This window comes from Falco biarmicus, chromosome 13 (genome assembly GCF_023638135.1).
Source record: "Falco biarmicus isolate bFalBia1 chromosome 13, bFalBia1.pri, whole genome shotgun sequence".
Classification (NCBI taxonomy): domain Eukaryota; kingdom Metazoa; phylum Chordata; class Aves; order Falconiformes; family Falconidae; genus Falco; species Falco biarmicus.
In genome coordinates, this window is record NC_079300.1 from 6,887,290 (window position 1) to 6,913,991 (window position 26,702).

Genomic DNA, 26,702 nt, shown 5'->3' on the forward strand with positions numbered 1-26,702 from the left:
ATAAGGCCTAAATACTAATCTGAGGTTTCTTAGTCAGTTCTTGACTTCTCAGACCTTCACTGTTTTGCCATCTGCTATAATTGAAAATTGCCTTCTGCAACCAAAGGGAAAATCTAATTTCTCAGCAAGCCATATGGGGTTATTAAGATCATTAAACCCTGGTATGCCATAATGCCTGGGCCAAAAGGACCACAGGGCATGTAAATATTGTGTGATTCATTTTATAGCTTCAGACTGCAAGTTAGGAATTATTTTGATGGCTATCTTACGATGAAAAGTGGTGGTCAAGTAGGTTACTGCAGATGTTGCTTGGTGAGGTCGATCCATGGCACGTTTGTTCAGAGCTGTGATGGATGAGAAGTGGTTTTAATAGCGCTTGATCGCAAAGGGTAAATCTTTTGTATCAGTCTGACAAATGATCAGAACCCAGCCAGTGTCCTCAATTGTGCCAGTAACGCTAAAGGCAGCCTTAAATTTTGGTATTAAAAAATCCCAGAGAATACAATTTGCACTTTTCAGGAGGACCCAGACTTGGCTTCTCATACAGGATCTAAAGCTGATGGTATAAATTGTACTCTCTTTCCTTTCTTAAGAATGGGATAGCTATTCCCCTGCAGACGCCTGTTCTGGAACGCTTTAAAACTGAGCTGCTGGAATTTTTCTCTATTTCTCTCGTTGTGATATTTTGTAAGACTTCTTCCTAGCAAAACCCACTTTTATATATTTGATACAACTATCTGTGAGAATATTAAAGCTGATTTTTGGCTAATAAGGCTCAGAAATGAATGCAGAAGCTGTGAAATTTACATGAAATTAAAGAAAGTATAGTTCAGTAAATGCAAATAAATGCAGAAATGAATATTTTAATTTGGATTCACAATTAATGCCAAAGGATTACCAGCAAACCATTACAATGTGGTGATGACATAAAAACTCAGTGGGAATAAAAATTCTACATGCATTAGTTAACTGATGGCAGTAAGCTATTTTTAGTGGGAGAGCTCAGAGTAATTTATTTGTTCTTTTTGAAAAAATATAGCTATTAATTGTATTTCATGTTTTGTCTTTATGTTAATTATGTCTCAGAATATTTTTTTTGCTGGTATACTGTTGTATTAGTTCCTGCATTTTACAATGTGACAACGATGGTCAGTAGATTTATTACCATTTGGGAAGTTACTAAACAGGCATTACTGATTGCCACTTTTCTTCGTGCTATGTAACTAGAGAAGTTAAGAACAAATTGTTAAAATTATACACAAGAAAGAAAAATGAAGAATTTTTCCCTCCTTTGGTTTTCCATTGATATCAGTCTGCATTTATTTTCTTTGTAGGTCATGGGTTTCTGTTTTAAGACACTTGAAACCAAAGTATGTCTGAATAGGTTTAAGTTTCTGTAGCACCTGAGTCAATATATCTTACTATGTTGAAATCAGGATAATTTAAAGGAGATAAACAAAAGTATTTCCCGTTCTAGTTGTCTTTGTACTGCCCAAATAGCTTCCTTTATTTTAGCGTTCTCAGAAATCACAGAATAAAAGAGCAATCATTAACATTTTTCCAAAAGTTGGGAGTCTAGTTAAACTTTATATATATATATTTTTTTTCCCATTTCTAACATGGTCCTAAAGAAGCCATGAAAAAATGTGGTTGGTTTTTAGTTTGCATGAGGAGTGCATTTTGTTGTTTTTTGTTTGTTTGTTTGGCTGTTGTTCAGGGTTTTTTTTTTTGGGGGGGGGGGGGGGGGGTTAACAGGAATTGCACAGTCTTCACCACCTCTTATGCTTTGGCTTACCTACCAGAATACTCCACCTGAAAGGAATACGGATTGTGTCCCTGCTAAATGTGCCCTGGGAGTGCACCTAATGTCCTCTAACCTCTCATGGGCATTTAGGCTGTCCACCCAGCATGGGTGCACCCAGGATGCACCCTTCCAGTGTGTGTAGGCTCCAGGCAGGCATAGCTTTACAGACACAAAATACTTGGGAAAGGGGTGGGGATGAGTAGGGATGGGAGATGAAGACATCATTAAGCCAGGATTCTCAGTTTCTGTGCCTCTGTGTGTAGCTAAATGAACCTGCTGCCATGATGGCATTGCATTTCAATACCCACACATTATTCTTCAGCACTGTCTCCTGTGCATTAGGCATAAGCATGTGCTGCCTCTTTTGTTGTAACTACTTTTTTTGTAGTTATGTTCATTTGAGATGATTGTATGAAAAAATCCTCACCCTGCACTAATTGCAGTGTCTATCTTAATGCATCTCATACAAGGGAAAAAATGAACTGAGACCTCAATAATGAAGTGTTTCTGGCAGGATGTGCATGCGCTTAACAGAAACTATCATTATGCCTGAACACTAATTAAAGGCAGCACAAACCCAGCAAAATCCTAACTCATCTGAAACTAGTGGGAACTTCGTTTCCACTATGTACAAGTTTTGTTTCTGGCTTCTCTGCTGGTGGTACTGGTCTTTGACGTGCGCTCACGAGGAATTATGTAATGAAAATAATTTGAAGCAATCCCTGACCTAATCTGGCTTGGAAAAGGTCAAGAACTCACAATATCGTTACTGTCATATAAGGATGAGCTTGTTTATATTTGTCTAGCTTCAGTCCTAAGGGTGCCCTGAACTATGTATGTGACTCGTCTGCAGTATCCTTACTTACTGCATTGTCAAAGCAGCAAATGTACACATGCCTATTGTGGCTTCATGTCACAAATTTTGCCAAATTAGTCCAACCTAAACATCACTGCCATGTATAAGTTGTGTTTTATTGATTCATCTTTTCTCTTTCTTAGACCGATTCTTCCTGAGCAGGATTTATCATAGTCTTTGTTTAATATTTTTGTTTCAGTGTTAGCAGTGTGTCTAATCAATATTTATTTTTACCTGTGTGAATGGTTCAGAGCATCATCAGGTTTCCTCAGTTTTAAGTAGCAGATTACAAGCTTTGTCTCAATGAAACTGGCAATACTGGAAATATCTTCAAAAGATGACTCAAAGGGATTGTCTGTAGCACCACCTTCACTGCAAATCTGCAGAAGAAACAAAAATATTATTTACTGATGTTATAATACACCTTTTGTTAGGTAGAAATGCTTTTTGTGATGGATAGAAGGAGAAAACTGACTTCTAAGTAAAATATATTCTGACTTTAGTTAAAGTTAGCACTAAAAATAATGAGTACAAATACATGTGAACATAATATAAAATGCTGTGTCATCTTCCCAAATGGGATAGCCAGGGGAGCAGATAATAAGCTAATAACTAAAAAACACTGTTAGGAAAGAAACTGTATTTCCCTCCATTTTCAAAAATAAAGGTTTAACTTTAGGCTCCCAAAATCCGTGGCTGTCTGAAGACTGAGGTTGAAGGAGGAGTCTCAGACAGCTATTTACTTATTTCAGTCAGCCAGTGGTGACCTCTGCCTTAGGCTCTGCTGCCTTTGTCCCATGGCTAGGAAAGCAGAGAGTGATACAAGGCAAGGAAACCAGAAATTCTCCTCCTTGTTTAATGGGAGGACTTGTCCTTCCAGAAAACTGCTATAGAAAGTAAAAAGAATGAGATCAACCCTCTTTCCCATCTTCTTGAGCTGTATAGAATTTAGCAGAAAGATCATATTTTCTGTTTTTTTAAAAAAGTACTCTTTTCTGGATAGATGAGCTGCCTGCTGTTCATCGCAGCCAGTGACTTTCTCATTAAATAATGTTCTGTTTAATAATGTGCATCATTAGAATTATATAACCCACAACTCCTTAAAGTTTCAAAGAGTCCTCAGCACTGGCTGATCTGTGATACTGGGCAGGACCACCTCCAGTCCTCAAATCTTTGTTTTATTAATCTACAGGCAACCTCATTTTGTAATGCCCAAGAGCAGTAAAAATTGGCTTTTAGTTCTTAAGAAAATTCAACTGTAACAAATAGATTAAGTCTAAGAGCCTTGTCTTTAAGGACAATAACTGTATGGTGCTACTAATGAAAATGCAATTGAATGTCCTTTGCTTGGATAAACATCCCTAACAGGATTGTTTAGTGTGCAGTGATTTCATCTGACTACGTTACTTCACTGCGAATCAGCTTTAAAAGTAGATTTCCAATGAAGATTAACAAATTAATATTTATCTAGGCTGTGTGCTTAAACTCTTGGATCACCTTGAGATGAGTGCCAAGGACCTTAAGTCACTGATCTGCAACTGCAGCCTCACGTGGATGAAAGCAGCCTCTGCTTTAAATGGGTTATAACCCAGGGACTCTCACTTGAGTCCAGTTTTGCCAGTTGCCAAAACTTTGAAATGGAGGGAGGAGGATCTGGACTGTTGTCTAGCTCCTTATCGCTAATGGGTTTAGTTATGTTAATTAGTTTCTTGTGCCTACGTGGTTAAAATCCGGTGGTTGATCTTTAGGAGATGCAATGTCAACTCAGCAGTTTGAGATCTCTTTAGAAGATTAAATCTGTCAAGAAAAAAGCTCTTCTATATATGCATCTTTCTTCCGGAGTGTGATACTTAAAAGTAAGGATTATAGACCCGCATCCGCACTTAGCACCTGCAAAGCTAACCCTATCTTTAAGATTTTTGTGCATTGGTTAGAGATCAGTTCAATTCTTTACAGACAACAAGAGTCATTCAAGGAAGTGTCCCCCTAGTTCAGGTATGATAAACACTTTTTTTCTTTCACATCCTTTCTCTGCTGAGCGAAGCTACACGGTGTATATAATAACAGGCATAGATTTAGGAATTTCTATCATCCTGTTATCAGTACAAGTTATAAATCAGAGAATTCATCACTTTTAACTTTGCTCATGGTACCGTATATATCTGCTGAAGTGTCTCTATGGATAAGACATACTATATGTAGCTAAAAGACCCAGAGAATTATGTTCACATCAGTGAACATAAAAGTATCATCAAGTTTTTCTGTAATAACACTTTTCAGCTGAATTGGCCATGCTGTGACCTCTGTTAAATTTATAGGAATGAGAGATTTGAGGCCACTCCCTGGACTTTCAAGTTCTTGAATGATTGTGAGAAGAAAAGAATCTTAGAGGGATCCCTTCAGTATAAAGTGCTGCAATTCAGAGTTTCCTCGAGTCTTACTGCTGATGTGGAGTTATGTTTAGACCTGTGTAACCCATCAGTTATCTTTGACAAAAACCAGGACACGAGTCTCTGTAAACCATATTTGAACAGATAAGGATTCAGAAAACACGTTTAAATGCAGTGAAGATTGGATTCTGCCAGGTCTTCTCTAAGACATCTTGGAGTGAGAGTTCAAAGAAACAAATAACACTATCTTTAATCTCACAAAATCAGAGTAATATTTTAAAGGAATGTGCCTGTGTTTCAGACCATCTAGGCTGTACAATTCTTGTATTCAAACTCTTGCCTCGTTTTTGTGCAGTGTTTCTGCAGTGGATCAATTCCTTTGAGATAGACCCCTCCACACCAGTTCCATACAAACAGCAGCAATATGCACCGAAAATAAGATTCAACTTAAGTTTACAGAAATGGCTCCTTCTATACTAAACAGAAAAATGATGAATATACAAAATAAGCCCTAATGTCTCGTATTAGTGAGATGCATAATTAAAGGTACTCACTGGTGTAAGGGACTTTTTTGGTAGCAATATGGACACCACCGGGAAAGGTTTCTATTGGGTGAACCATGTCAGCACAGCCTGAAAAGCACATCGTTGTTTCCCAAGCTGCGATGATGATAACCTTTTGTGGGTGTGTTTCAATACTCTTTTGTGTATTTTGCTGGCCTTTCCAATAAAAGGATTTGGCTATGCAGCAGGAGAAGGGCTTGCGTTGCTCTGTCTGCCACTGAATACTGAGTCTGAGCATTTCTGGGGGGTGAGGTGAAGACAGTGCCAGAAAGCACCTGAGAAACCTCATCTGGGAAAGTTCCCCGGGGGAGTTGTTAGGCAGGAAGGAGAGAGCAAGCTGGGATTTTACAGCACAGGTGGGGATGTGGAGAAGAGTTGCAGAAAGACTCACATCTGAGTTTCAAAGGGGAACAGAAAAAGGAGAATTTCCTAGGGATCCAAAGGAGCTTCTGTAGCTACAGATTGTTGTAACTTTGGGAAGCCCTGCTGGACTGAGAGCAAGGGAGGAAGAAAGGCTGTGCCATACAAAGACATAATAAGCAGGGAGGAGATTTGTTTGCAATTTTCATGTTTCACCTGCAGAACTGAGTTATCTTTATCTTGCTGTAGTCTGCAGTCCAATAACACTACCTTTGAAGGTCAAAAGAGCTGTTGATGTTTTTGGAGTGCTTTAAGTAAAAGGTAAGCACAGCTCCATCTCACTCCTCTGCATACCTGATGGTCTTGTCACAACAACATTCAAATATGGATGTGGGCTGAGGCAGTTAGGTTTTGTGTCATTGAGGGTTTCCTTTCCCAGAGCTACGTTACAGAATTTTACTTTAATTCCAAACTGGGAAATTTGGGGGTACACCTTATCTAAGACTTTGGTGACCTTTTGGTCTGCAGAAATATTGTCAATATCTTAAAGGTTATAGAGGCTATGAAACTGAAGCAAACAACTTAAACATTTGAAGCTTTACAGCCAATCTGGGGTTAAAAACCTGCAATGTACCATTTTATGTCCCTTACTATAGCTAGCAAATCTAACAGTATTTTTTACTTTCAGACCTAGTCTACCTGAGAGTACTTTTGTCATACATAAGATTTTTTTTTCCCAGAGATAATATTTATTTAAGAAAATCCTGCCAAAGGATATTTATATTTTCACAGGGGCCCTTGTTGCAACTGGAGGCCATCATGCAGGTTTTGTGTACGTGCATCCTTAGAACACTGCTGAGTTATCTCATTCAAAGAGTTACCAAGCACGTAAAGGAAATGTAAGGAACAAAAGCATTACCTGCAATTTTTGTGTTAGTGGTGAACTGACACTGATTATATTATACTTCCACTGATAAGGGAGGTTTCTCTTGCAACGTGTAGAACCCTATAAATATATTGCTGCACCCACAGTCATATAAATGCTTGTGATAAAGTATTTTGTCAAAGGTCACAGAACAAGTCTGTGACACTGTGAACTTAGCATAGATCTTGTTGTGGTATTAAGGCTTTAATTTTGGCAGTAGCATGCAAAGCAATTTTATGAATAGGACATCCCAGGCATTAGCTTATAAGAAAGAGAGGAAAAGAACCTCCCAGACCCACCATGGTTTTGGTAAAAGACCAGTGGAAATGCTGATCATTAAGATAGCTTCCTAGTTAGCATGTGTGTAATTTGGAAGAATAAAATTAGAGCTCTGGTGATCTGAAACATCAGAGATGTTGTCACTGAAAACAAGGTGAAAGGTTCAGATGCAAGAATCTGGCAATGGTAACAGTTTACTGATCACCAGTATAGGTTTGGTACGTGTTAAATTCAGGAAAGTGAATTTAAAGAAGGTGATGCCCAATAGATATCCATCTACGTGTGTGTATATATATACATATTTGATAGCAAATTTAGATTGGGAAAACAAGTAAATTTGGTCAAATGGCATGTAGCAATGAGATCTTTTGGAAACTTCCACGAGATCACTTGTGCTTTCCTCTAACAGCCTGAAAGGGGTAAGAGTTAGTCTGAATATAGCAATAACCTGCTACCCTGCTGGAGCCGATTGCTTTGCTTTCTCTCTCTCTCTCTCTTTGTTTTGTTTTGGCACTTGTTGTTGTTAGCAGAGGAATGTCTGTTTTAAAGATAACTTTGTGGTTTTCCCTGGAGTGATTTTTAGAGTGGCTAATCAGAGGAACAAACCTGAAAAGGCAAGGAATATTTAATTAGTGCCTTTTGTTCTGACTAGCCAACAGTCCTAACCAGATGCCTTCACTTCAGAGCCATCCAAGTAATCAGCCTGGTAATGTCACTGCATTGCACATCAGGCACCTGGCAGGTTGAACACTAACTGCATCCCAGAAAATGTCTGCTAAGGAAGGCTACGTCTGAAAATAACTTTCAAAACCTGATAGCGAGCCTCTTACAGGGCTGAAAACAAACTGCTTTTTATATATTGCACTGTAATCTAGTCCTTATAATGATTAGGCACTATCAAAAATACTGCAGGAAACCAGCATAACAAAGAAGCAGTTAATGGCGCTTTTGTCTCAGTGGGAAGGGGAAAAAAAAAGTCAGTATGAAGAATAAAAAGAGGATTTTTATCTCGATGATATGATTTCATGCAGCATAACTTTTCAGCTTCTCTTCAAAGTCATACTGACATCTTGGTATGCAATTTCAGTCAGCAGGGCAGGAATTGTATATAAAACCTCTGTCTTTATTGTTAATGAGATTTGTGTAAATAACTTGCTAGAAAACATATTGAAAATATATAATTCACCACTAAATATGAACGCAGATGTCAGGTAAGAACTAAATTTATGAGGCTTCCTGTGTTGTGCTCTGCAATGGATAATTCAAATAATGTGTACGTATGATTTTTTGGGCATATAGCTGCTCTGTGCAGAGTTAGCACTGAATTCTGTAATAGTAATGTGTGTGCAGGGCACATTTGCTGCCTTGGGCATATTACTGCATACACAGCTCTGGCCGAGAGCTAAATATACCTCAGATATGTGAATTTATGAGATATGATCCCTATTTCTGTTCGGAAAACCACTGTTTGCCAGAAAAGCATGGATCTGGTGAGTTTTTGACTTTACCAGATAAGCTTATAGACTGCTTGCCCTCACCATGTGGTCTGGTGTGGCATCCAGCCTGCTCTCCTCACATGGCCATTGGGTCTGTCTTAAGCCTTGTCTATGTCTAGTTTTAAATTCCTTCAGCTACAACCAGCCTTTTTCTGCAGGAACCAGAGGTACTTGGAAGGGGGTTGGTGACCAGGTGGGGCAGATTGTTAGCCTAAGTTAAAAACTAAACTTTATGCTCCCCAGAGGCTTACAGATTTTGCCTATCTGTCACTGTTTTGCCTTTTTTTTTGGAGACGAGCTCTCTGCAAAAGTGAAAGTTCAAGTGCACACCAAATTCAGAGGATATAGCATTTTAGTTTGTGCTCATTTCGAGGTGGATGATGCTTTATAAAAATAAACTTGACGTGAATCTTTTCCCTCCCACAGAAGCTAATGATGTTTCCTGCAGCACTCGTAAGCCTAAGTCATTCCTATTTCTTGGCCCAACTTCAGATAAAGGCTTTACCTTCCCCCAGTGCAGACTTAGGGGTCTTTCTCATATTGTAAATAATTTGCTTTGGAAGCATTAAATCAGGAACAAAGGTTTTAGGAAAATATCAATTTGACTTCAGTTTAATCTCTGTGCTGCGCGTTAAATCTGTGCCTCTCATTACCAATCCTTATTTTACGGAGTGTTCCCGTTATCAGTACTGCCAGGGTGGGAGGAGTACTCACAGAAGCAAAAAAACCCCACCAGCCAACCCCAAAGCTCTCTAATGAAACATATATAGTGGAATCAATATACTACTATAGTTTCTGAGGAACTTCATATTCTGTACAGCATACTGAAATCTTCTTTATAGATTACCTTTGTAATACAAAAATTGTCAGTCCTTTACTGTGACTCCATCCAGGATCAAACCGAGGATGGTGTAAATGTGAAAACCAAACAATCAGTCCAAAGTCAAAACCAATACCGGTACCTTTTCTGGATAGGATTGTAATTCAAACTGCCTATTGGACTTTGAAGCAGGAGCATCAGTCTGTTGGTAGTGCTCGCAGGAGGAGATGGCCAAAATGAATGTTTTTTTGGAGGCAACTGTCAGCTGGTGTGATGTGACTATATTGTAGCAAGATTTTGAGAGCTGTCATGATTGCTTGGAAAAAGCAATATAATTCCAGGCCAACTAATTTAATCCCTTTGATGCCAAGAGATTTGCTACTGCTAAGTCCAAACACAGAGATATTCACTTGCACTTTTATTAAGGCAAAGTATGTGAAAGGTTCACTCCATTTTGATGGACAAGATTATTATGGAGAAAGCAATAATTTGCTGAAGCCTTATTTCCATGCCATTTCTGGATATGACATTAAAGTTAGCTGCAAGGCCCACTCTCCCCTCTCTTCCGACCTCAGGATGGTGCTGATTTAGTAAACTCCACCCAGACTAGTCTCAACAGTATTGTCAGCATTAGAAACGCAGCACATATCCATGCCTCAGGTATAAACAGAAATAAAGCTCTTCCCTAAAGTAACCTAACTAGAATTCATTCCCCCTCTACTTTTTATTGTTTGGTTCACCTCTGTAAAGCTTTTCAGCATTTATATTCATTTTACACTGTCAAAAGCTGAACAGGAGTAAGATAACAAATGGTTCTGGTAGCAGCTGTCACCACCTACTGTCTGTGTATGCCTGTGTGAATCTCTAAATGGAAATAAAGCACTTTAATAACACGTTTTCTCTGAACTGTCCTCATGGATAAAGTTCCTCTCAAATCAGTCCATGAACAGTTTCCAATTCGGTGCCCACTTCAGCCTGCATCTCTGTCTCTCCTCTGCAGAGTCTGTGTAGGTATGCAGCAGTATGATTTAAAGACATTTCAGATAGAAAATACTTGAACAGCACACCTTCTGTGGCTGCCGCACACCTGCATTAGATGCTTTTGGTGTTTGAGCCTTCTTCTAGCTTGCCTAGTTTTCTTGCTAGAAATTAAGCTGATTGCCCATTGCATTTTTGTACTGTGTTGGTTCTAGTCAGGAAGTGCCTGGAGCCACAAATTAAACATGAATTGCTCTGCCCTCCCTGTTCCTGTGTGATACCTTCCAGGAGCAGATGGTAGCTGGGAGGATAAATGCCTCCAATTTCTTAAGGCCCTGAACGTAAAAGAAATTCCACTTTGAGATGAGCTCCAAGGCGCTGCTTTACATTGAGAGAGGTGAGGTAGCATCATGCCTTTGTGTCTATCTGTCACTGGGTATCACAGTGCCTGCCATACATGTGGGGAGCTGTGGGTTCAGGCACCTTAAGATTTTTAGCTGCCCAGCTGGATCCAGCCAGCAGTGACGTGCCCTGAGCTATGTATCATGTTGAGCAGAAGTCTGAGCCCATGTCTTTCAAGACAGGCTACTGTCTTCTCCAAGGCTGTCCTGAGTTCCCCCCCTCTACCCCCTGCCTTTTTTTTCCCCTGTACCTACTGAGGAATCTACTACGCGAACCTTACAATCACTGAGAAACAGGCAAAACAAAATGTGGTTTGCATGTGTTTAGGGCAGTGAGACTTTTGATTACAAGTGACAAGTGGTGGGTGATTATTTTTAATCAAATAGACTACTTATCATTTACAAAGTATGGAGAAAATATTTGGTGCTTTTAAGCACCTGTCACCTCCAGGTAAATAATTCAATAGCATTTGATAAAGCCAATTAGAGTTAATTAGAAAATGATTGATCTGCTTTGGCACCAGAATGATTGGAAAATATGGCCTGTCCTTTCCAGAATGGGGATTTTGCTCTTGTACACACATGAGAGGAAATATATTGTTTTATGGTCAACACGTGGTATTCCTTTGAGGAAAAAAGTACTTTATAAGCGAGATATGTAACAGCAGTTCAGGCAAGAAGAACAGGGGCACGAATCCTTGTAGACAAATAGCTGTGCAGTTTCTCAGCTTTATTTCTTGGTGATGGGCATGCTGGAAATGTCTAGAAGATTAATAGATTCAAATTCAGTGATCAAAAAATGGGAGTATGTCCAAATGGATCATTATAACAGATTCCCACTCTATCCCACAAGCCAGATTTGAGCCATCTGTAAGCTTCATATTCCTGGTCTAAAATCTTCTGCAGCCATAAAAGACAATAAGTATCAGTAGGAAAAAAAAAAATCAATTTCTTGGCTTTGCAGACTAAAAATATAGTGATGGGACTATAGGGAAAGAAAAACTGCTGATTATCAGGGCTTTTTTTTTTTTTTTTAAAGCAAGTTAAATGAGTAGGCTGTATTTAGGAAACTACTTTGTTGTTAGAAGTTAAAAGAATATTTCTAGAAAGTAAAGTCAGCATCTCACACTCAGGCTTTGGGGGATCATTGACTGTCACCTCTGATGTTCTCTGTCCGAGACCCAGTGCACTCCTAGGAAGTTTCTAGAGGACCTGTGCTGATGATAAGGATAGATAATTTATGAATCTGAATTTTAGCTCCAGAAAGGTGGTGCGGAAAATGAATATTTAGCCTTTCATATGCTCTCCCTTGAGGAATTTCATAATGTTAAACTGTGTCTAGTCCCTGTGCAGCTCTTCTTGGTGAGAGGGTACAGGGAAAATGCTATAAAATCCTGCTTCCTAGCCCTTTCATTCCAGTGGATGACCAGGACTCCATGCTCCATAAAGCAAAGGATTACACGTTGTTATACCTTGATGACTTCTTGGATCTTAAGACCCACCTGCAAAAAGAGAATGTTGGGGGAGGAAGGGTGGGCAGAAACGTGGCTGTGCCCTAGTCTTCCTGCAGCAGCTAGCACTGTTCCAATGGTCACAGCAGGGAGCACATCCAAAGATCTCAATCCCTCAGTGCTTCCAGGACCGCCTTGCAGCAGTGCCCCTAAGACAGCTGCCTGTGCTTTTCTAATGTGCTTTACCTGTGGAAGGACTACTTAAGATGGACCTCTTCACACGGGTATTTATATAGGAAATGCGAGGTATTCTGCTTCTTGTGTTATGAAATCGATGGAAGCTTGGTTGAACCATGCTGCCTAACTATATGGGTATGTAATTATATCCACAGGGCACCGGTGCCACAGCCACTTTCGAAATGCTAGCTTTCTGCAGATATTGTTGCCTGGAAGAGGCGTGTGGTCTTGACAAAGCCTTCTCTGCAAGCAGTGAATCACAAGGCAATGAGCCACAGGAAAGGTTAATGTAAAAACTCAAGGTGCGCAAAAAAAGATGGCACTAATGTTTATCTCCCTGCCATAGGAATGGTGCCCATAATAGCCATCTGTGGAACATGGAGATATTCCAGCTTGTGGAAGGCACCACAACAGCACTCTGGTGAATTAATCACATGCTGTTTGAGGCCTTCACCTTACACGTGGGATGCATTTCGTGTCTCTCAGATGTTCTATGCCGAAAGCTGTGTGCCGAGATACTGTGGACTTCTTTCTGTGCACAGCAGTCATGAACCTTTCTCATTTATTTTTTAATCACAGGGGAGGATTATTTTCAGAACAACAGGGTCTGAAATTTAAATTTATGCAAGTTTTAAACAGGCTGATGTTTCTGAAGTCTTTTATGCTGTCTGATATTAGGAGATTAGTTTGAGACAAGATCTTTTGATCCTCATAAAGGTTTAATGTTATTTTGTAACTAAGCTGTTAATAATTGGCTAGAGATTTTATAGATATACGTGTATGGTTTCCACTGAGGTTTTTAGCTAAAGAGTGATTTCTCATACTTTTCATATCTCAGTCCAGATGTTCAAGTCCTATTTCCCTACATTCCAACAGATGGATGCCAAAAATTTAGGGAAATTTACAGTGTTTCTCAGTGTACTATATATAATATACTGAGCTAGGAGATAGAAGAGTAAAGACTATTGCCCCAATTTCTGCAGCTATTTCCCTCACTACCAACAGAAAGTACTTAATTCTTAAGCTCTAATGGTGAGAGTTCTCCAAGGAAACATTATTTTTTCCTCTCCCAGGCCCACTATAACACAGCTGACTAATGTTAAGTCCCTCCTGGTTAATTTAATGGTAGCTAAATAGTGCAGAAATAGTGAGAAGCCACTGATTCTTCTGAAAACATTGCCTTCCTGATGTCTGCAGTAATCAGCAGTATGCTGTCCAACATGTAAAAGTCTCCAAATTAAACACGCATTTCCATTTTCCTTTATGACTAAAATTTTCCTTTTAAAAAAAAATGCAAGAATTTCAGCGTTAAACTTTCAGAACTGCCTGTTGTTTGCATATCTGAAAAACAGCATGATCTAATGAATGATAATATAGCGCAGACATACAGGTGGATCTAGAAAATACGTTTTGGCTTAAATAAGAGCCAAGAAATGTATAATATTTGCAATACATAAGGTAGCACTAACATTAGTGATACTACTCAAATTCAGCACTATGCACACACTTTTCTGGATCAGAATCTCTAGCTCAAAATGCTGCAATGTCAGACTAAAGCCTTAATTTCTTTAAATCAGAAAAATGACTGTAAACATTTTGCACCAGAAACCACAACTTTGAATTTTCTGACCTTTGAGCTTATTGCATATCACGTCTCAGCACCCAAGTGAAATGCAGACAAATTTTTATTTCCTCAAAAAGCAATGGGCAAACCAGCCGCAGTTCCCATCTCAGCAGTTTAAGCTTGCCAGTTTTCTCTGCACCATCTCCAAACAGTCTGTATCCAAACAAATAGGCAAATTTGAGATGACTCAAAGAAACCCAGCAAAAGTGATACAGAAGTTTAGAAAACATGACTAGGGAGGAAATACTAAGAGGACTGAATTTATTTAATGTAGAGAAGACTAAAAAAGAGGTATACTAAGAGACTGCAAATACAGGGTGGTTAGTTGCTCTTCATGTCAAATAAAGATACAAAAAGCATTATGGGCTATTTTGCAGCATAGAAGATGTGGAAAAATTTTCTATGGCTTGCTGTTATAGATAAATCTGTCTTACTGGACATTGTTAGAAACAGAGTACAGAAGTATCTTTTAGGGATATTTGGGGTTTGCTTCTGAGGAAAGCTGGATTAAGAGACTGACGAGAAGCCCCAACCTACAATACTGTGATGTCCCAATCACTCTGTCCACAATCCCAGGAAGGAATTTTTTAATCTCTACTTATTATTTCACCAGGATGTCTATTAGCTAGCCTTTCCATTTACTCCTAGGAGGACACAAGTACTCCTTTCTTCTCAAGTGACAAGTGTTTTTGTCTGCATCACAGCTCATTTCTGAAGGGGGGGGGAGGGGGGGGGAAGGCTGAAAAGAATGGCACTTTCTAAATCTACTCACTCACTGTTACAATATTTATTGTTTTAAAATTAAATGCCTTCAGTATTGTAGAAAAAAGGTAAGAATAGGATATTTGCTTGTCAGCTGCAAACCTCTAATGTTTTACAAATGCTTTTGAATTAAGTTTGGCAGCACGGCACTGAAACAAGTACTGCTGGACCCTTTTTCGGGATGTCAAGTGCATAGCTGAAGTGATTGGGGTCAGCGTGGAGATAAAACATTAGTGAGAGTCCAGAGAGTCCAGCTTGCAACAAGTCCTCTATTCTAATCACCAGCCATATTCCTGTGAAGTAGAAAATGTCTTTTTTTTTTTTTTTTTTTTTTTTTTTTTGATTTTGAGAAGCAGACACTGGCCTTTAAAATCCTTACAGCTACTAGGAGTGGCTTTTTGCATCGTGTATCATGGAAAAAGTCAAGCTCTCATCTGCACAGTAAATGTTAGTAGCTGGGTTAATTATGAGGATATAGGACATGTTTTAAGGTTTATAAGACAGCTATGCTTTTGGAGATAGCATTTTAAAAATGCTCTAATGCTACCTCTTTGAAAGCAGCCTTTGGCTGCAGAGTGCTACTATTTAACAGGTTTAACATTACTAAAAATTGAGACGCTGATGCCATTATTAAATCTCATTCTGCACACAAGCAAACAGTTTATCATAGTCTGTTCCCAGCAATTGTAATCCAATTTTTGTTATCTTACATTGTTTAAAAAAGAGAGAGAGAGAGAGAAAGATACTGTACATCAATCTGATAAAAATGTTTAAATAACTGGTGCTTTTTTGTGATTATGTCGGTTTTATAGCACCATTATGGAAACATGACAGGGTAACTAAAATCTGATTACGTCTAAGTCCTTGCCCATTATGTGATTATTATGAACCATGACTTCTACTGGCACATTATGAATTACATGGTCATAATACAACGGATTTCCAATATAATTAACTGAGATTAGCAGCACTAGAGAAATCTGGGAATAATGATACAACTTTGAACATTCAGTTTTACTGTAAATGCTGCAAGCTCTGGCTTCCAGGAAACAGGAGGCTGGTGGATGCAACCCTGACCTACTGCTGGGGTTTCCTACACCTCCTTTCTCTTCCCTCCCCCCATGAAATTAATTGCAACCTTGCCAGCGTGTTAGGAACTCCTTCTGTTTTCTTCTCATATTATACTTATAAATCTCAGGGCTGACTAAGATTTTCAGAAATGCCAAAGGTCTTTAGGTACCTCCTTTTGCGGGGCTCAGCCTGAAAGTAGAAAGGTCTCTGCTTTTGAAAACATAGAAATAACTACTTATTGAAGAACAGATCCATTTAAAACAGCTCAAGTTTGAGCACTTAAAGGCAGAAAGTCATGAAAATCACAGATTAGTTTCAAAGATCATAGCCAAGGTCATATCATTTCTTTAGTATCTCAGGAAGGCAAGAAGTCTTTTCTTTCCACAAAAAAACAGCTTTTGGACTCTTAGCTGCTGAAGAGAAAGCCATCTGTGTTCAGAGGGAGTTGCTCACTACTGGACCTGTCCTTTCTCATGCAGAAAGAAAAGGATTTTTGCACAGATCCAGTGGCCATCTGGCTTTAGCAAAAAAAGGGAGAGTGCATGATGGAAATACTGTTGGGGGAAAAAGCGACTACAACGGACTGTTTAACCAAAGGATTAAGCATTTCACCCAGTAGCGCATGGACAGCTGGGGTGGTGTGGGAACTCCCCTGATTACTGAGCTATCATTTGTCCCTGATAAGAGCTGGGATTAAAGAGAGGAGCATTTTTTTTTTTTTTCACTCTATAGGACTTAAATTTCCTCTGCACATAAATAGAGTTGAAGACTTAGGGGAAAATACAAAATCACTTGAGATTTTTTGGTTTAGTCCCATGCCCCCCTACTCCTATGATTTATTTATATCTCTTAATTTTCCGGTTTCACATGAAATTGTATCTCGGGATTTTTATTAAACCATATACATCCCAGGTTTGCGCTCCTTGTTCACTTTGATATTATTACACCCAGTTAGTACAATGACAACCTTTCATTTACTTTGCTATGCCGATTGTACTACTTTAACCTCATACCTGCAGTGCTTTTGAGAACTGCTCCACTGCTGCTGTGTAGTTCTTCTGCCTGTAGCAAGTGCTAGCTTGCTGGAGGGTCATCTGAAGGTGTTTGTTGATGTGGGGCGAAGGGTGGATTTTAGGTGTACTTGGAGCACCTGCTTTTTCAGAATCACGATGCACTGATTGTGTTTGGGTAGACACCACAGGCTGAGCAAACTCGAAGGAGATGTCCGTCTCATCAGTGTAGACCAACTCCATTTCTACGTCCATTAGGCTTTTCAGAGGACCATTCAGAGATTGAGGGGTTGGGATTAACTGATTGCCAGTCTCCGATGCTGTTTCTCCTTTTTTTGCAGCTAGTTCTTCATTGTTTTCTGATTTCCATTTACAGCTTGCTCTGTCTACATCATAACTTTGTTTTCCCTCCTTTTTCTCTTCCATTTTTATTTGCTCCATTATATTTTCTGCTGCTCCATTCCCATGGTGGTTTTTGAACTCTTGCAGTGCTTCTGGAATATTGCTCAACTTTTCTAATGTTACAGTTACCACCTTACTACTATGCATTTGCTGAAAGGTTTCGTTCTTGCCGTCCATGCTTAAGAGATAAGTTTGGAAAGCAAAGTTCCTTTGTGATGCCATAAATTGAGCAAAGAAGGAGTCCTAGGAGAAAATGTAGAGAAGTTAAGAATACTTAAACATTGCAAAGCCAAAAAAAGCATGCTTTCTGCACTGGGCATATTGTATGCGTTATGGCACTATTATGAGAGAAAACTCTTCAACAGTTAGTACATAGAATACCAGACTCACTGTAATTACTTTCTCTTTCCTGTTTAAAAGTTTAAGGCCCCTTAAATATTTTTGATAGCTTTTTAAAGGATGCTTTTCACGTAAGGTAATGCCAGTCTACCAGTTTGTTACATCTGCAACAACAAGGGAAAATCTGGCTTTTAATCAAAAGAAAAACAACCCAAACTCTGTGGCTGATTGACTCATGTGTATGTTGTTATGGGACAAAAAAAATCACTGTGACCTGATTTTTGATAGCTGGTGAGCATAGTGGCTGAGGTCAGAGAGGCGCATTCAAAAATCAAGCAGAGTGGATATATTCCAGAGGGACACGAGCTCCAAGTGGGGTCCCAGCTTCAGCTGCATTTGAGCCAGATTCAGATCTGGATTTGGGTTTCAAAGCCATTCCTTGTTGAACTCTCTGCAAAGGATGCTGGAGTGTTGCTGCTAAGCAGCAGCCCTCCCCTAGCAGTTAACAGCTTAATTATCAGTTCAGGGAACCAGCGGTGGATTCAAACTGGTGTAACAAAGTGCAGAATAGAATTCATAAGCCTTTTCTCAACACCAGTTCCTGTGCAATAGGAAAGGTGACTTGATCTGCGTTGTAAACTCATAATTGTGCTCAGGTTCAAAGGAAATGTTGATTTTCATCACAGATCTTTGCTGACTTCAGAGTTAAAAGGGTAGAAGACACAAGTATTTCTCTTCTCAGTTTTCCCATCAATTATGAAAAGCTTAACTGTAAATAGCTTTAATGATGATAGTCTTTCAGAATGGTTTGTTAAACATAAGCACTCAGCCTTTAACCTTGTGATATTGTTCAACAGACCTCTGTATGTTGAGCACCAATTTAATGTACTGAACTACAGGTACACATCGTACAAAGGAACGATACATAATAAATGCATTTCTGTTCAACCAGAAATGGATTTTAAACAATAAGCAACTTGTTGAGGTTTAGTGAGGACCCTACAGTATGTACTACTGCACTGGTAAAAGCTCCCGGAATGTGTCTTGAATGCAGTGGTGCGGTGAACTTCTGCTGTTTAGGGCAATGGGCATTAGGCAAAAGGCAGAAACTTATAGGAAGGGGTAAAGGGAGGAGGAGGAGGCATTTTAGGCCATATGAGAAGCTGGTAATGAATTTTGGTATAAGCAGGGTTTCAAATCTTTGTCATGTTTCCCCCCCGCCCACCCCCACCTCCCCTGGCTAAGGTAGATTGCAGCCAGGACCATCACCAGCCCTGAAGCTGGGAATTTGTCGATTTTGACATTTGTTCACAATCTCCAGGCTTAAAAGTTTTACTGCAGCAGAACTGCCTGTGGAGAAACGTATTCCTCCTTCCATGACTGCAAGAGAAGGAGAGAGAGGTGAGGGGATAATTGTGTGATTTAAGGTAATTTCAGCAGACTTTTTTTTTCAGCAATGTGCTGAGCAATCACAACTCCTACTGGGTTCAATAGGGATGGAAAACCACTGGCCCTTCCCAGATAGTGCTCTGCACTTGTCAGAATAGAGCTCAAAGGAATCATATTTATAGCAAGCTATTTTGAATGGCAGCAGTAAAGCAGCTGGAAAAGGCTAATGTACTTGCATCTGGCAGCAATTTTACCTGTTTGTAAGACATTCAATCCCTTTTTAAAACAAACCATAGCATAGCCTAAAGATTGGAAGCCACGTTTTTCAGTGCTGGCTTCAGCACTAGGTAATTTAGGAAATTATGATTTATCTTCACCATGCAGCAGAGAAGAGATATTGCAGCCAGTCTCAGCACCAGCTGAGGGGATGAGCCTGATGATCTTGGTGCCATGTCAAGCCAACATAACGGTCACATATGTGACAGACCTCCACGTGGCCCTGCAGTATAAGACTGTACCATGTTTTGGAGAAGGAGCCCAGGACTTTCACAGCCTTTTTGGCTGGCTCTTCCCTGAAAGTCCTATAGAACTCCAGAAAATGAGATTTAATTGTCTACATGAAATAGAATTTTGCAGAAATTTTCCTCTCAGCAGCCGTATAGTACTGAGGAGCCCTCAAGGAGAGTTAGTGGACTCCTCTCCTGACCAGAAAGCTAACAAAAGCAAAGCCCTATATCTGATGAGGGTTGATATTGGTGTGAATGGGAAATTGGCTGGACCCAAACTGTTTGCTGTGAGACTGTCTTAAGAATTTTAAAATAATTTACCATGGAGTAAAAAAACAGCAGAGCATAAACTGTGAAATATGGACCAATAATTCTTTAATTGCTTATGGACACTTCCCTTGTGGACCGGCACCTGAAATGAACTTTGCTGTATCAAGTGGATTTATACTGCTTCTATTGTATTTTTAGGTATTCAAGCTGATTAACATGAGTTTGAGTTGTGCAATGGAAGCATGTTATAACTCAGGCAGGCTCACTTTAATCACTGCCTCAATAAAAAAAAAAACAACCAAAAACAACAAAAAAAACCCCAACAAAAAAAACTTGTAGGGAAAAGCTTTTACAAAATCATTATCTTTGTCAGTTAAGTATTTTCCTGAGACTTTGGTTAAAATGTCCGTTTTTTATTTTGGAAGCGTTTACTGTAAAATGCTTCTAATGAATCACTATGCTGGGGAATATAGATAGACAATTTAGTGCTGTAGTCAGAAGGAAACTACTCTAAATTTGTAAGCTCTCAGGAATGATCTTCCTGATCAGTCATAAACAAGTTCAGCTTTCTGCATATTTGAGGGTTAATCTTTGCTAAGAGATGTCTGTCCAAGGCACTAGCAGCTACTACATCTAAGTATTGTGCTGGGTCTATTAGTAAGGAAACCACATCTCTTCAAATGGAGAGGCTTGCCTGGAAAAAAATATGCGAAAGGAACATAGGATCATTTATCTTTTAAAATCTTCTCGTTTTGTCTGTTGATTTCCCAGTATAGCTAAGAAAACTTTCTTGGGGAGAGTGGCCTGCCTACTAGATAACATAAACTTCCTTATGTGCATAATCTTATGAACCCTATTACTCATGCTTTTTGTTCTGTATCCAGTCTGATTCTGCTTTCAACACCTTCTCCTATTATCTCACATCAGATTAGAGAAGAACCTGCTGATAAATCACACTGGCATTTCAGCTGGCACCTAGTTGTTAAATTCTTTGCCAGTTCTTTGATGAGCCCTTTTTTCTTCAAAATTTAAACTTTGATTTCAACCAAAAAAAGCTTTTGCCCTTACGTTTGTGAAGTAAAAGATTTCTAAACACCAAAGAATGCAGTGCTGTCTTCCTGAATCTATGTATATCAAGGCGGAACCACTGGCCTACATTCAGCATTGATTTAAGTGGAGGGACAGGAGGGAGGAATTTCTTCTAGTAGTTCTCAGGAGGGATTAAGGTGGCTTGAAACTGAACCATTACATTGCTGTTACTGGCTCTTTGTGACATGAATTCTGTGGGGCTGTGCTTCAGAAAAAGGTCTGTTTCCCAGTTTTGGTAAAATATGTCAGTAGCAGCACAAGTAGCTGTTTCTGAGGACCACGGTTGCCCTTTATGGCAGAGGCTATGGAGGAAGAAGCAAATTCAAGGAGACGTTCCTCAGTGTTGGCCTGCTGGGCCATACCCTTGCATGGCTTGGAGGTCTAGGATGACGGTACAGCAGCTAGGAAGCAGAAAAGGGGACTCGATGATTACATTTCTTACTCTGAAGCAGATTCCTTATGCTGACCATTTGACAGCAGTCCAAGTGGACCCATGCTTTGACATTAAACTTGCCCTATCAATGCCTTGCTAAAACTCAGAGCGAAGTTAGGCATCAGATCTGGAGACGGTGATAATTCTTCCCTTGCCCCTACCCCTAACAGAACTGGCAGAGATTTCTGTTGTCACTGTTTTGTTTTGTTTTCACTTCCTCTGCAGCATAAGGTACAAGCTGCCTCATTCAGGATGGTCTGGCTGTACCTCATCTGCTGTCCCAGAAGCTCTAGTCATTAGCAGTCCATCTGTCTTTTGTGCTCTCTGTTGTGAGTGCTTAGTGCTGCACACTTTCTAGAGGATAACATCACAACATTTTTCAGCTAGAGCATGACTGTATCTGCAATTCACGTGCATTTTGTGCAAAGATACCCCATCTGTCTTTCAGTGAGTTCATTTCTGTACCAGCAACCGTATAGTTGTGTTAGTCTGATACCCCACCCTGCTAGAAGATACATCTCATGACAACTACTGTATTGGTATACTACTTAGACAGTGATGGGACTTTTCCAGAAAGTTGTAGGAACCAAACTTTTTCATCTATAATAGTCTTTTTCTCCCAGAAGGCCATTTGAAATCGCAGGGCAGTCATCTGCTATAGTTCATTTCAGTGCAAATGTTGGAACAGGCAAAACTGCATCCAAAACTATGGAGCAAGTATAAGAAAATTATACCATTGGTACTTGTACAAGTGTTATCCCACTCCTTCAATGTCCTTTAGTACAGACAGAGAAATATAGTGCTATAACAAAACACGTCCAAAGCCCCACAACAGATAGGTCATTAGCTGCCCTCCTCTATAATAATTTCACTTATATTGAAATCCAGATATCCTGATCCATCTCTAAGGTGAGGATGCTCCAGTTTAATCACTTACAGATAAATCTTGCTTCATTTTTATTAGATTTACAGACAGACTTTCTGAATGAGCATGTGCACCAACAACAGCTATGCTGAGATCTGAACTGGAGATTTTTCCAGTCCATCTTTCAGCGGGATGACTTTTTAAGCACTTCCTTTACTGCTGAATACCACAAAGGCTCAGACAATCTATTGATGACGAAGGTCAGCACCTTCTTAGCAGCCCATAAAGTGAGTCTCTCACAATCAGGTTTCAGACTTTTTAAGATTCTAGCCATTTCTTTAGGCAATGAAGCAACCTAGTTCTTTTATCTTGCTATTTTTATTGTTTGAAAGCCCGAGTCACATCTGATCTTTTTTATTTTTAGTTTTCTTTTGGGGGAAAAAAAACCCCACCCTTAATGTATCTTTTTTTTGTTCAGTACTCTTATTTCTTTGTGATAGACATAAGTAATGGCTCATTCAGTGCAAATTCAGAACTCCTTACATTTTTCTTGCTGTGATAAGGGCACACTTGCCATTATTATAGCTGCATTGTCCACATTGCTGCAGTAAAGGTTTTGTCAGCACTTCCACCCTAAACACTATTTTCACTCCCTGTATTTAACCTGTTTATAAAAATAATAATAATTATAAATTGAGCTCTGGGCTGAAATTGGCAAGGTTAATAACTTTTTTTAATAGTAGTTTGCAGGGATTTAAGCGTATTATCCTAATTGCTCTTTGAGGCTGAAACTCACATGTTAATTGTTTATGTGGTGCTGATTACAACAAAGCACTAACCTCATTAGGCTATAGACATAAAAGAAATATTAAACTGCATTAATAATTGTGCTTCACAGCTATCAGGTAACTAGTTTACTAGGCATTCTTATGCAAAGACAGTAAGCTTAGGCTTACTGATGTTCAAAGTAACACAACTCAAATTCCTTCTATTACTCACAATAGCCTATGGAAGCTGATTCCAGTTGAAGGTAAATATGACAGAAATAGAATGTAAAAAAGAAATCCTGGTTAAAATACTTAATGTGTCTTTTAGGATAATGTCGGGGAAAAAAAAACAGGGAATACAATTAAAATCAAGAGAAGTTTTCACAAGGTACGTCAGTAACTCGGTTGTCATTGCCTTCTTGAACAGCACTTAAATACAGAAAGGAAAGGGTAGCACCAAGGTCACTGTTGTGTGCCCAGGAATCAAGCAGTCTTCTATGAAATACCTGGGCATTGATTGGGCAAAAAAAGGAGAAAATAGATAAATCCCTATTCCTGCCAACTTTGGATAGTCTTGAATAGCAATGGGATCTGCTTCCTCTCCCTCCTGAATCTTTTCCTTTCTTCACTCTATGTTTTGTCTGTCTTACTGCTCCCACTTGCCTTTCTTGAAGTAAAGATATAGACAGCCATGGCCCTGTAGAGCTAGCCTCAGTGATTTAAGAGGCTGCTTCTCCCAGCTGGTCAATACTACCCTTCTCTTCTAGTGTGTTTCTGTGCAAATTAAAACAGCTCAGGGTAAACAGATTCACCGAAGTACCTGGGATCTGAGCTAATCCATTTCATTAGGCACTGAAGCAGGTAGAAATATATACCGTGAGCTAGGAGTACCTAATGTTTCAAGCATGGGAGAGGGGAGAAAGAAAGGGGATAGGCAGATCTAAGAAATCTCTGCTTTTTCTGTCTTCTCCAGCAAAAGCTCATCGTATGTATTTATTTGGTTTGTTGGCTTAGACCAGACTGCATGCTTCGGCACATGGCTGCCAATATGGAACCAGCATTAAAGCAAATTTTTTAAGCTTTAAGGCAGCATCTTAAAAGTTTATAGTACTCGCTGGAAAGGGTGAACCAATCTCACAAGACAGCTAAAACAAAGCTCTTAATGTTTTCCATTTCTTAGGGGCTTCTCCCCCTCCACGTATTCTTTAAAGTATTATTTAAAAAGTTTATACTATTGAGTATCACAGCAAAAGCTAACTGCCAACAATGTAACACAAAATTAGGCACCCCAATTAGCTATTTATTGCTGTAGAGATGCACAAGGATCTTATTAACAAGTTGTTTGAATAAAATTAGAGCTGTAAAAGGACAGTAGGCTAACAACTACAATTACAATTCAAAATCAAGAAGGAACCAGAATCTCCCCAGCAACACATCTCAGAACAGTGAGGCAAATACAGAAAAGGAGCATCAGCTATCATAACCTAGAAGAAGGAAAAGGAAGATTCGGTACATAGTGAGGGCTCAGCATGTGTGGTTGATAACTAGTGTGACTGAGGAAAAATGCAGAGACAGAAATTCAGGAGGTTTTCTGCATATGTGTTTTAGGCACTGAGTAACTGCCTTCCTTACACTCCCTCCCAGTGAAATACTTCCTCTAAACGTGTGAAAGAAAAATACTGAGAGACAAAAGAGACAGCAGGGAAAGCATTTCAGCTCTGCGTAATGATGTCATCCTATTAGCACAAAGCCTTGCATTGTCCATTAGGAAAAAAAGGTCAACACTGTGTCTGATGGGGATGTGAAGCCTGGCCAGCCTTCCTCGATTGGATTCAGCAGCTCAGCACTGCGGGAGCAGAGCAGTTCATTTTCATAGCTAAAGGGCCACTGAGAGGAAAGAGGGATAGAAAACGGAAATTTTAAAATAGTAAAGGTTTCTACAGCAGGCTCCTGAAAAGTGGAGTTGTGAGAACAAATAATTCCTCTGTGTGAGGAACAAGGATGTATGTGTGCCTAAGGTATAAACAGACCAGTGATCTTAGGGTAATCCCTAAATGAAAAGGAATGCAAAGATTGGTCCTACAACTGAGACGTTGTGCTGAAAAAGCTTTAGGGTTTTTGGTGGTGTGGTGTTCTTTTTTTTTTTTTTTTTTTTTTGGTACTGCAATATTTCCTTATTCTGTTGGGAAGACAAGAAAGCAATTTTTGAAGAGATTACAAAGCAGACGTCCAAGTGTCCTACTTGCTCTCATTCTGAAGGAGATGAAGAACTATTGATTTTCTGAAAAGATTGCTTTGAAATGGTGGGAGCAGAGTACTTGTAAAGAACGAGTGCAGAGGGGCAAAGTTTGGTTTAGGACGGTTGCTGCAGACTGTGCTGTGGGCTTGATTAGATCTGCCAACATGCTATTAAGAGGTCTGCATCTCAGAACTGCTCTGGGCAGCCCTGCCCCCAGGATGAGGCAGGAATTCAATGAGAGCTCACAGTACAGAGAGCACTCTCTTTCACTTCACAAAATCATCACATTCCCATGGGACCAGGCCCTAGGAAAGCCCAAACCTAAAGGAGACGTTAGCAGATCTATGATGACTTCCATTACTTATTGTGCTGTACACAAAAAATATCTGTCTCAGATCCACAACAAAGAAGGTGCCTGACACCTTGCACTTAGATCTAACACACAGCAAGAGAGATGTGGCTGAAGTGTTAGATCCTTTTCTTGCTCTAGCTATACCAGACAAAGAGGTTATGGTGATCAAACCCAATCCTAGTTGCTGCTCACCACCCCAGGATGGGTGTCCCCTTACAGTCCCCTCAGTTCTGCTCATTAACTCTTGTTAATCGAGATGTGTTAGATGAGAGCTACCATTTCAGCTGTTGGTGTTGCAAAGCTCCACCACTACTTCTTGTAGTGTTGTATGTGGTGAAAAGTTAGCTGCAACATCCAAGCCCCTAACTAGGACCACCCTCTCTGAGCAAAGACCTAACTTGGGCAGCAATCCTTCCTTTTGGTTACACAATGTAGCCAGAATGAAGCTGGGGTGTACAGAAACTTGGTAAATCAGTGCTAGAGCTTCATAAGTCATTAATTTTTCTGGATTCTTAGTAAAAAATCTGATATCTTTCTCTGTGTGCTTAATTCTTTGCCCTAGTAATAACACAAAAAACCCTTCCCAAATCAAAGCCAACCAAAATGAACAACAGGGAAAAAAAGAAGGCATGAGAATGGGAAGAAGAAGAAAAGGAAGTCAGCAAGCTGGGCTCTGAGAAACTGAGGAAAGGTTTTATAAGGCCCTCATATCAAGATGCAAAGTGAATTTTAGTGAACTGAGGGGCTATCTTCCTTCTGAATGTCCTGTGTTGCTCCACTTCCCAACAGAGGGAATCTCCCTAGACAGATGTCATTAACTGGAATTCCTTTTTCTTGTCTTTCATTGCTGTGGCTTTTATTTCTTTGGTGCTGTCGTTCTTTATGACTGTTGTATCTGATTTCCAATGTAAGAGCAATAAATGGAAGAAAAAGTGTAAAAACAGAGTACAAAGCAGGGCTAGGAAACCAGGGAGCAGACGGTGGGTGCTGGCAAGTCCCTCCTGCCCTTTGTGTAATAGGGATG

General features: G+C 39.6%; 1 protein-coding gene across 1 annotated transcript in view; it reads right to left on the reverse strand.

Moving 5' to 3' along the window:
- SPATA16 (spermatogenesis associated 16) overlaps positions 1-19,426 on the reverse strand; it is an 87,260-nt gene extending 67,834 nt beyond the window's left edge. Inside the window, exons 1-3 of the mRNA XM_056358854.1 lie at positions 19,412-19,426; positions 17,031-17,672; positions 2,895-3,040 (exon numbers count right to left, since the gene is read on the reverse strand). Of these exons, the coding sequence (XP_056214829.1) occupies positions 2,895-3,040; positions 17,031-17,672; positions 19,412-19,426 (803 nt within the window). The remainder of the gene's footprint in view (positions 1-2,894; positions 3,041-17,030; positions 17,673-19,411) is intronic.
- Positions 19,427-26,702: the final 7,276 nt, after the last annotated feature.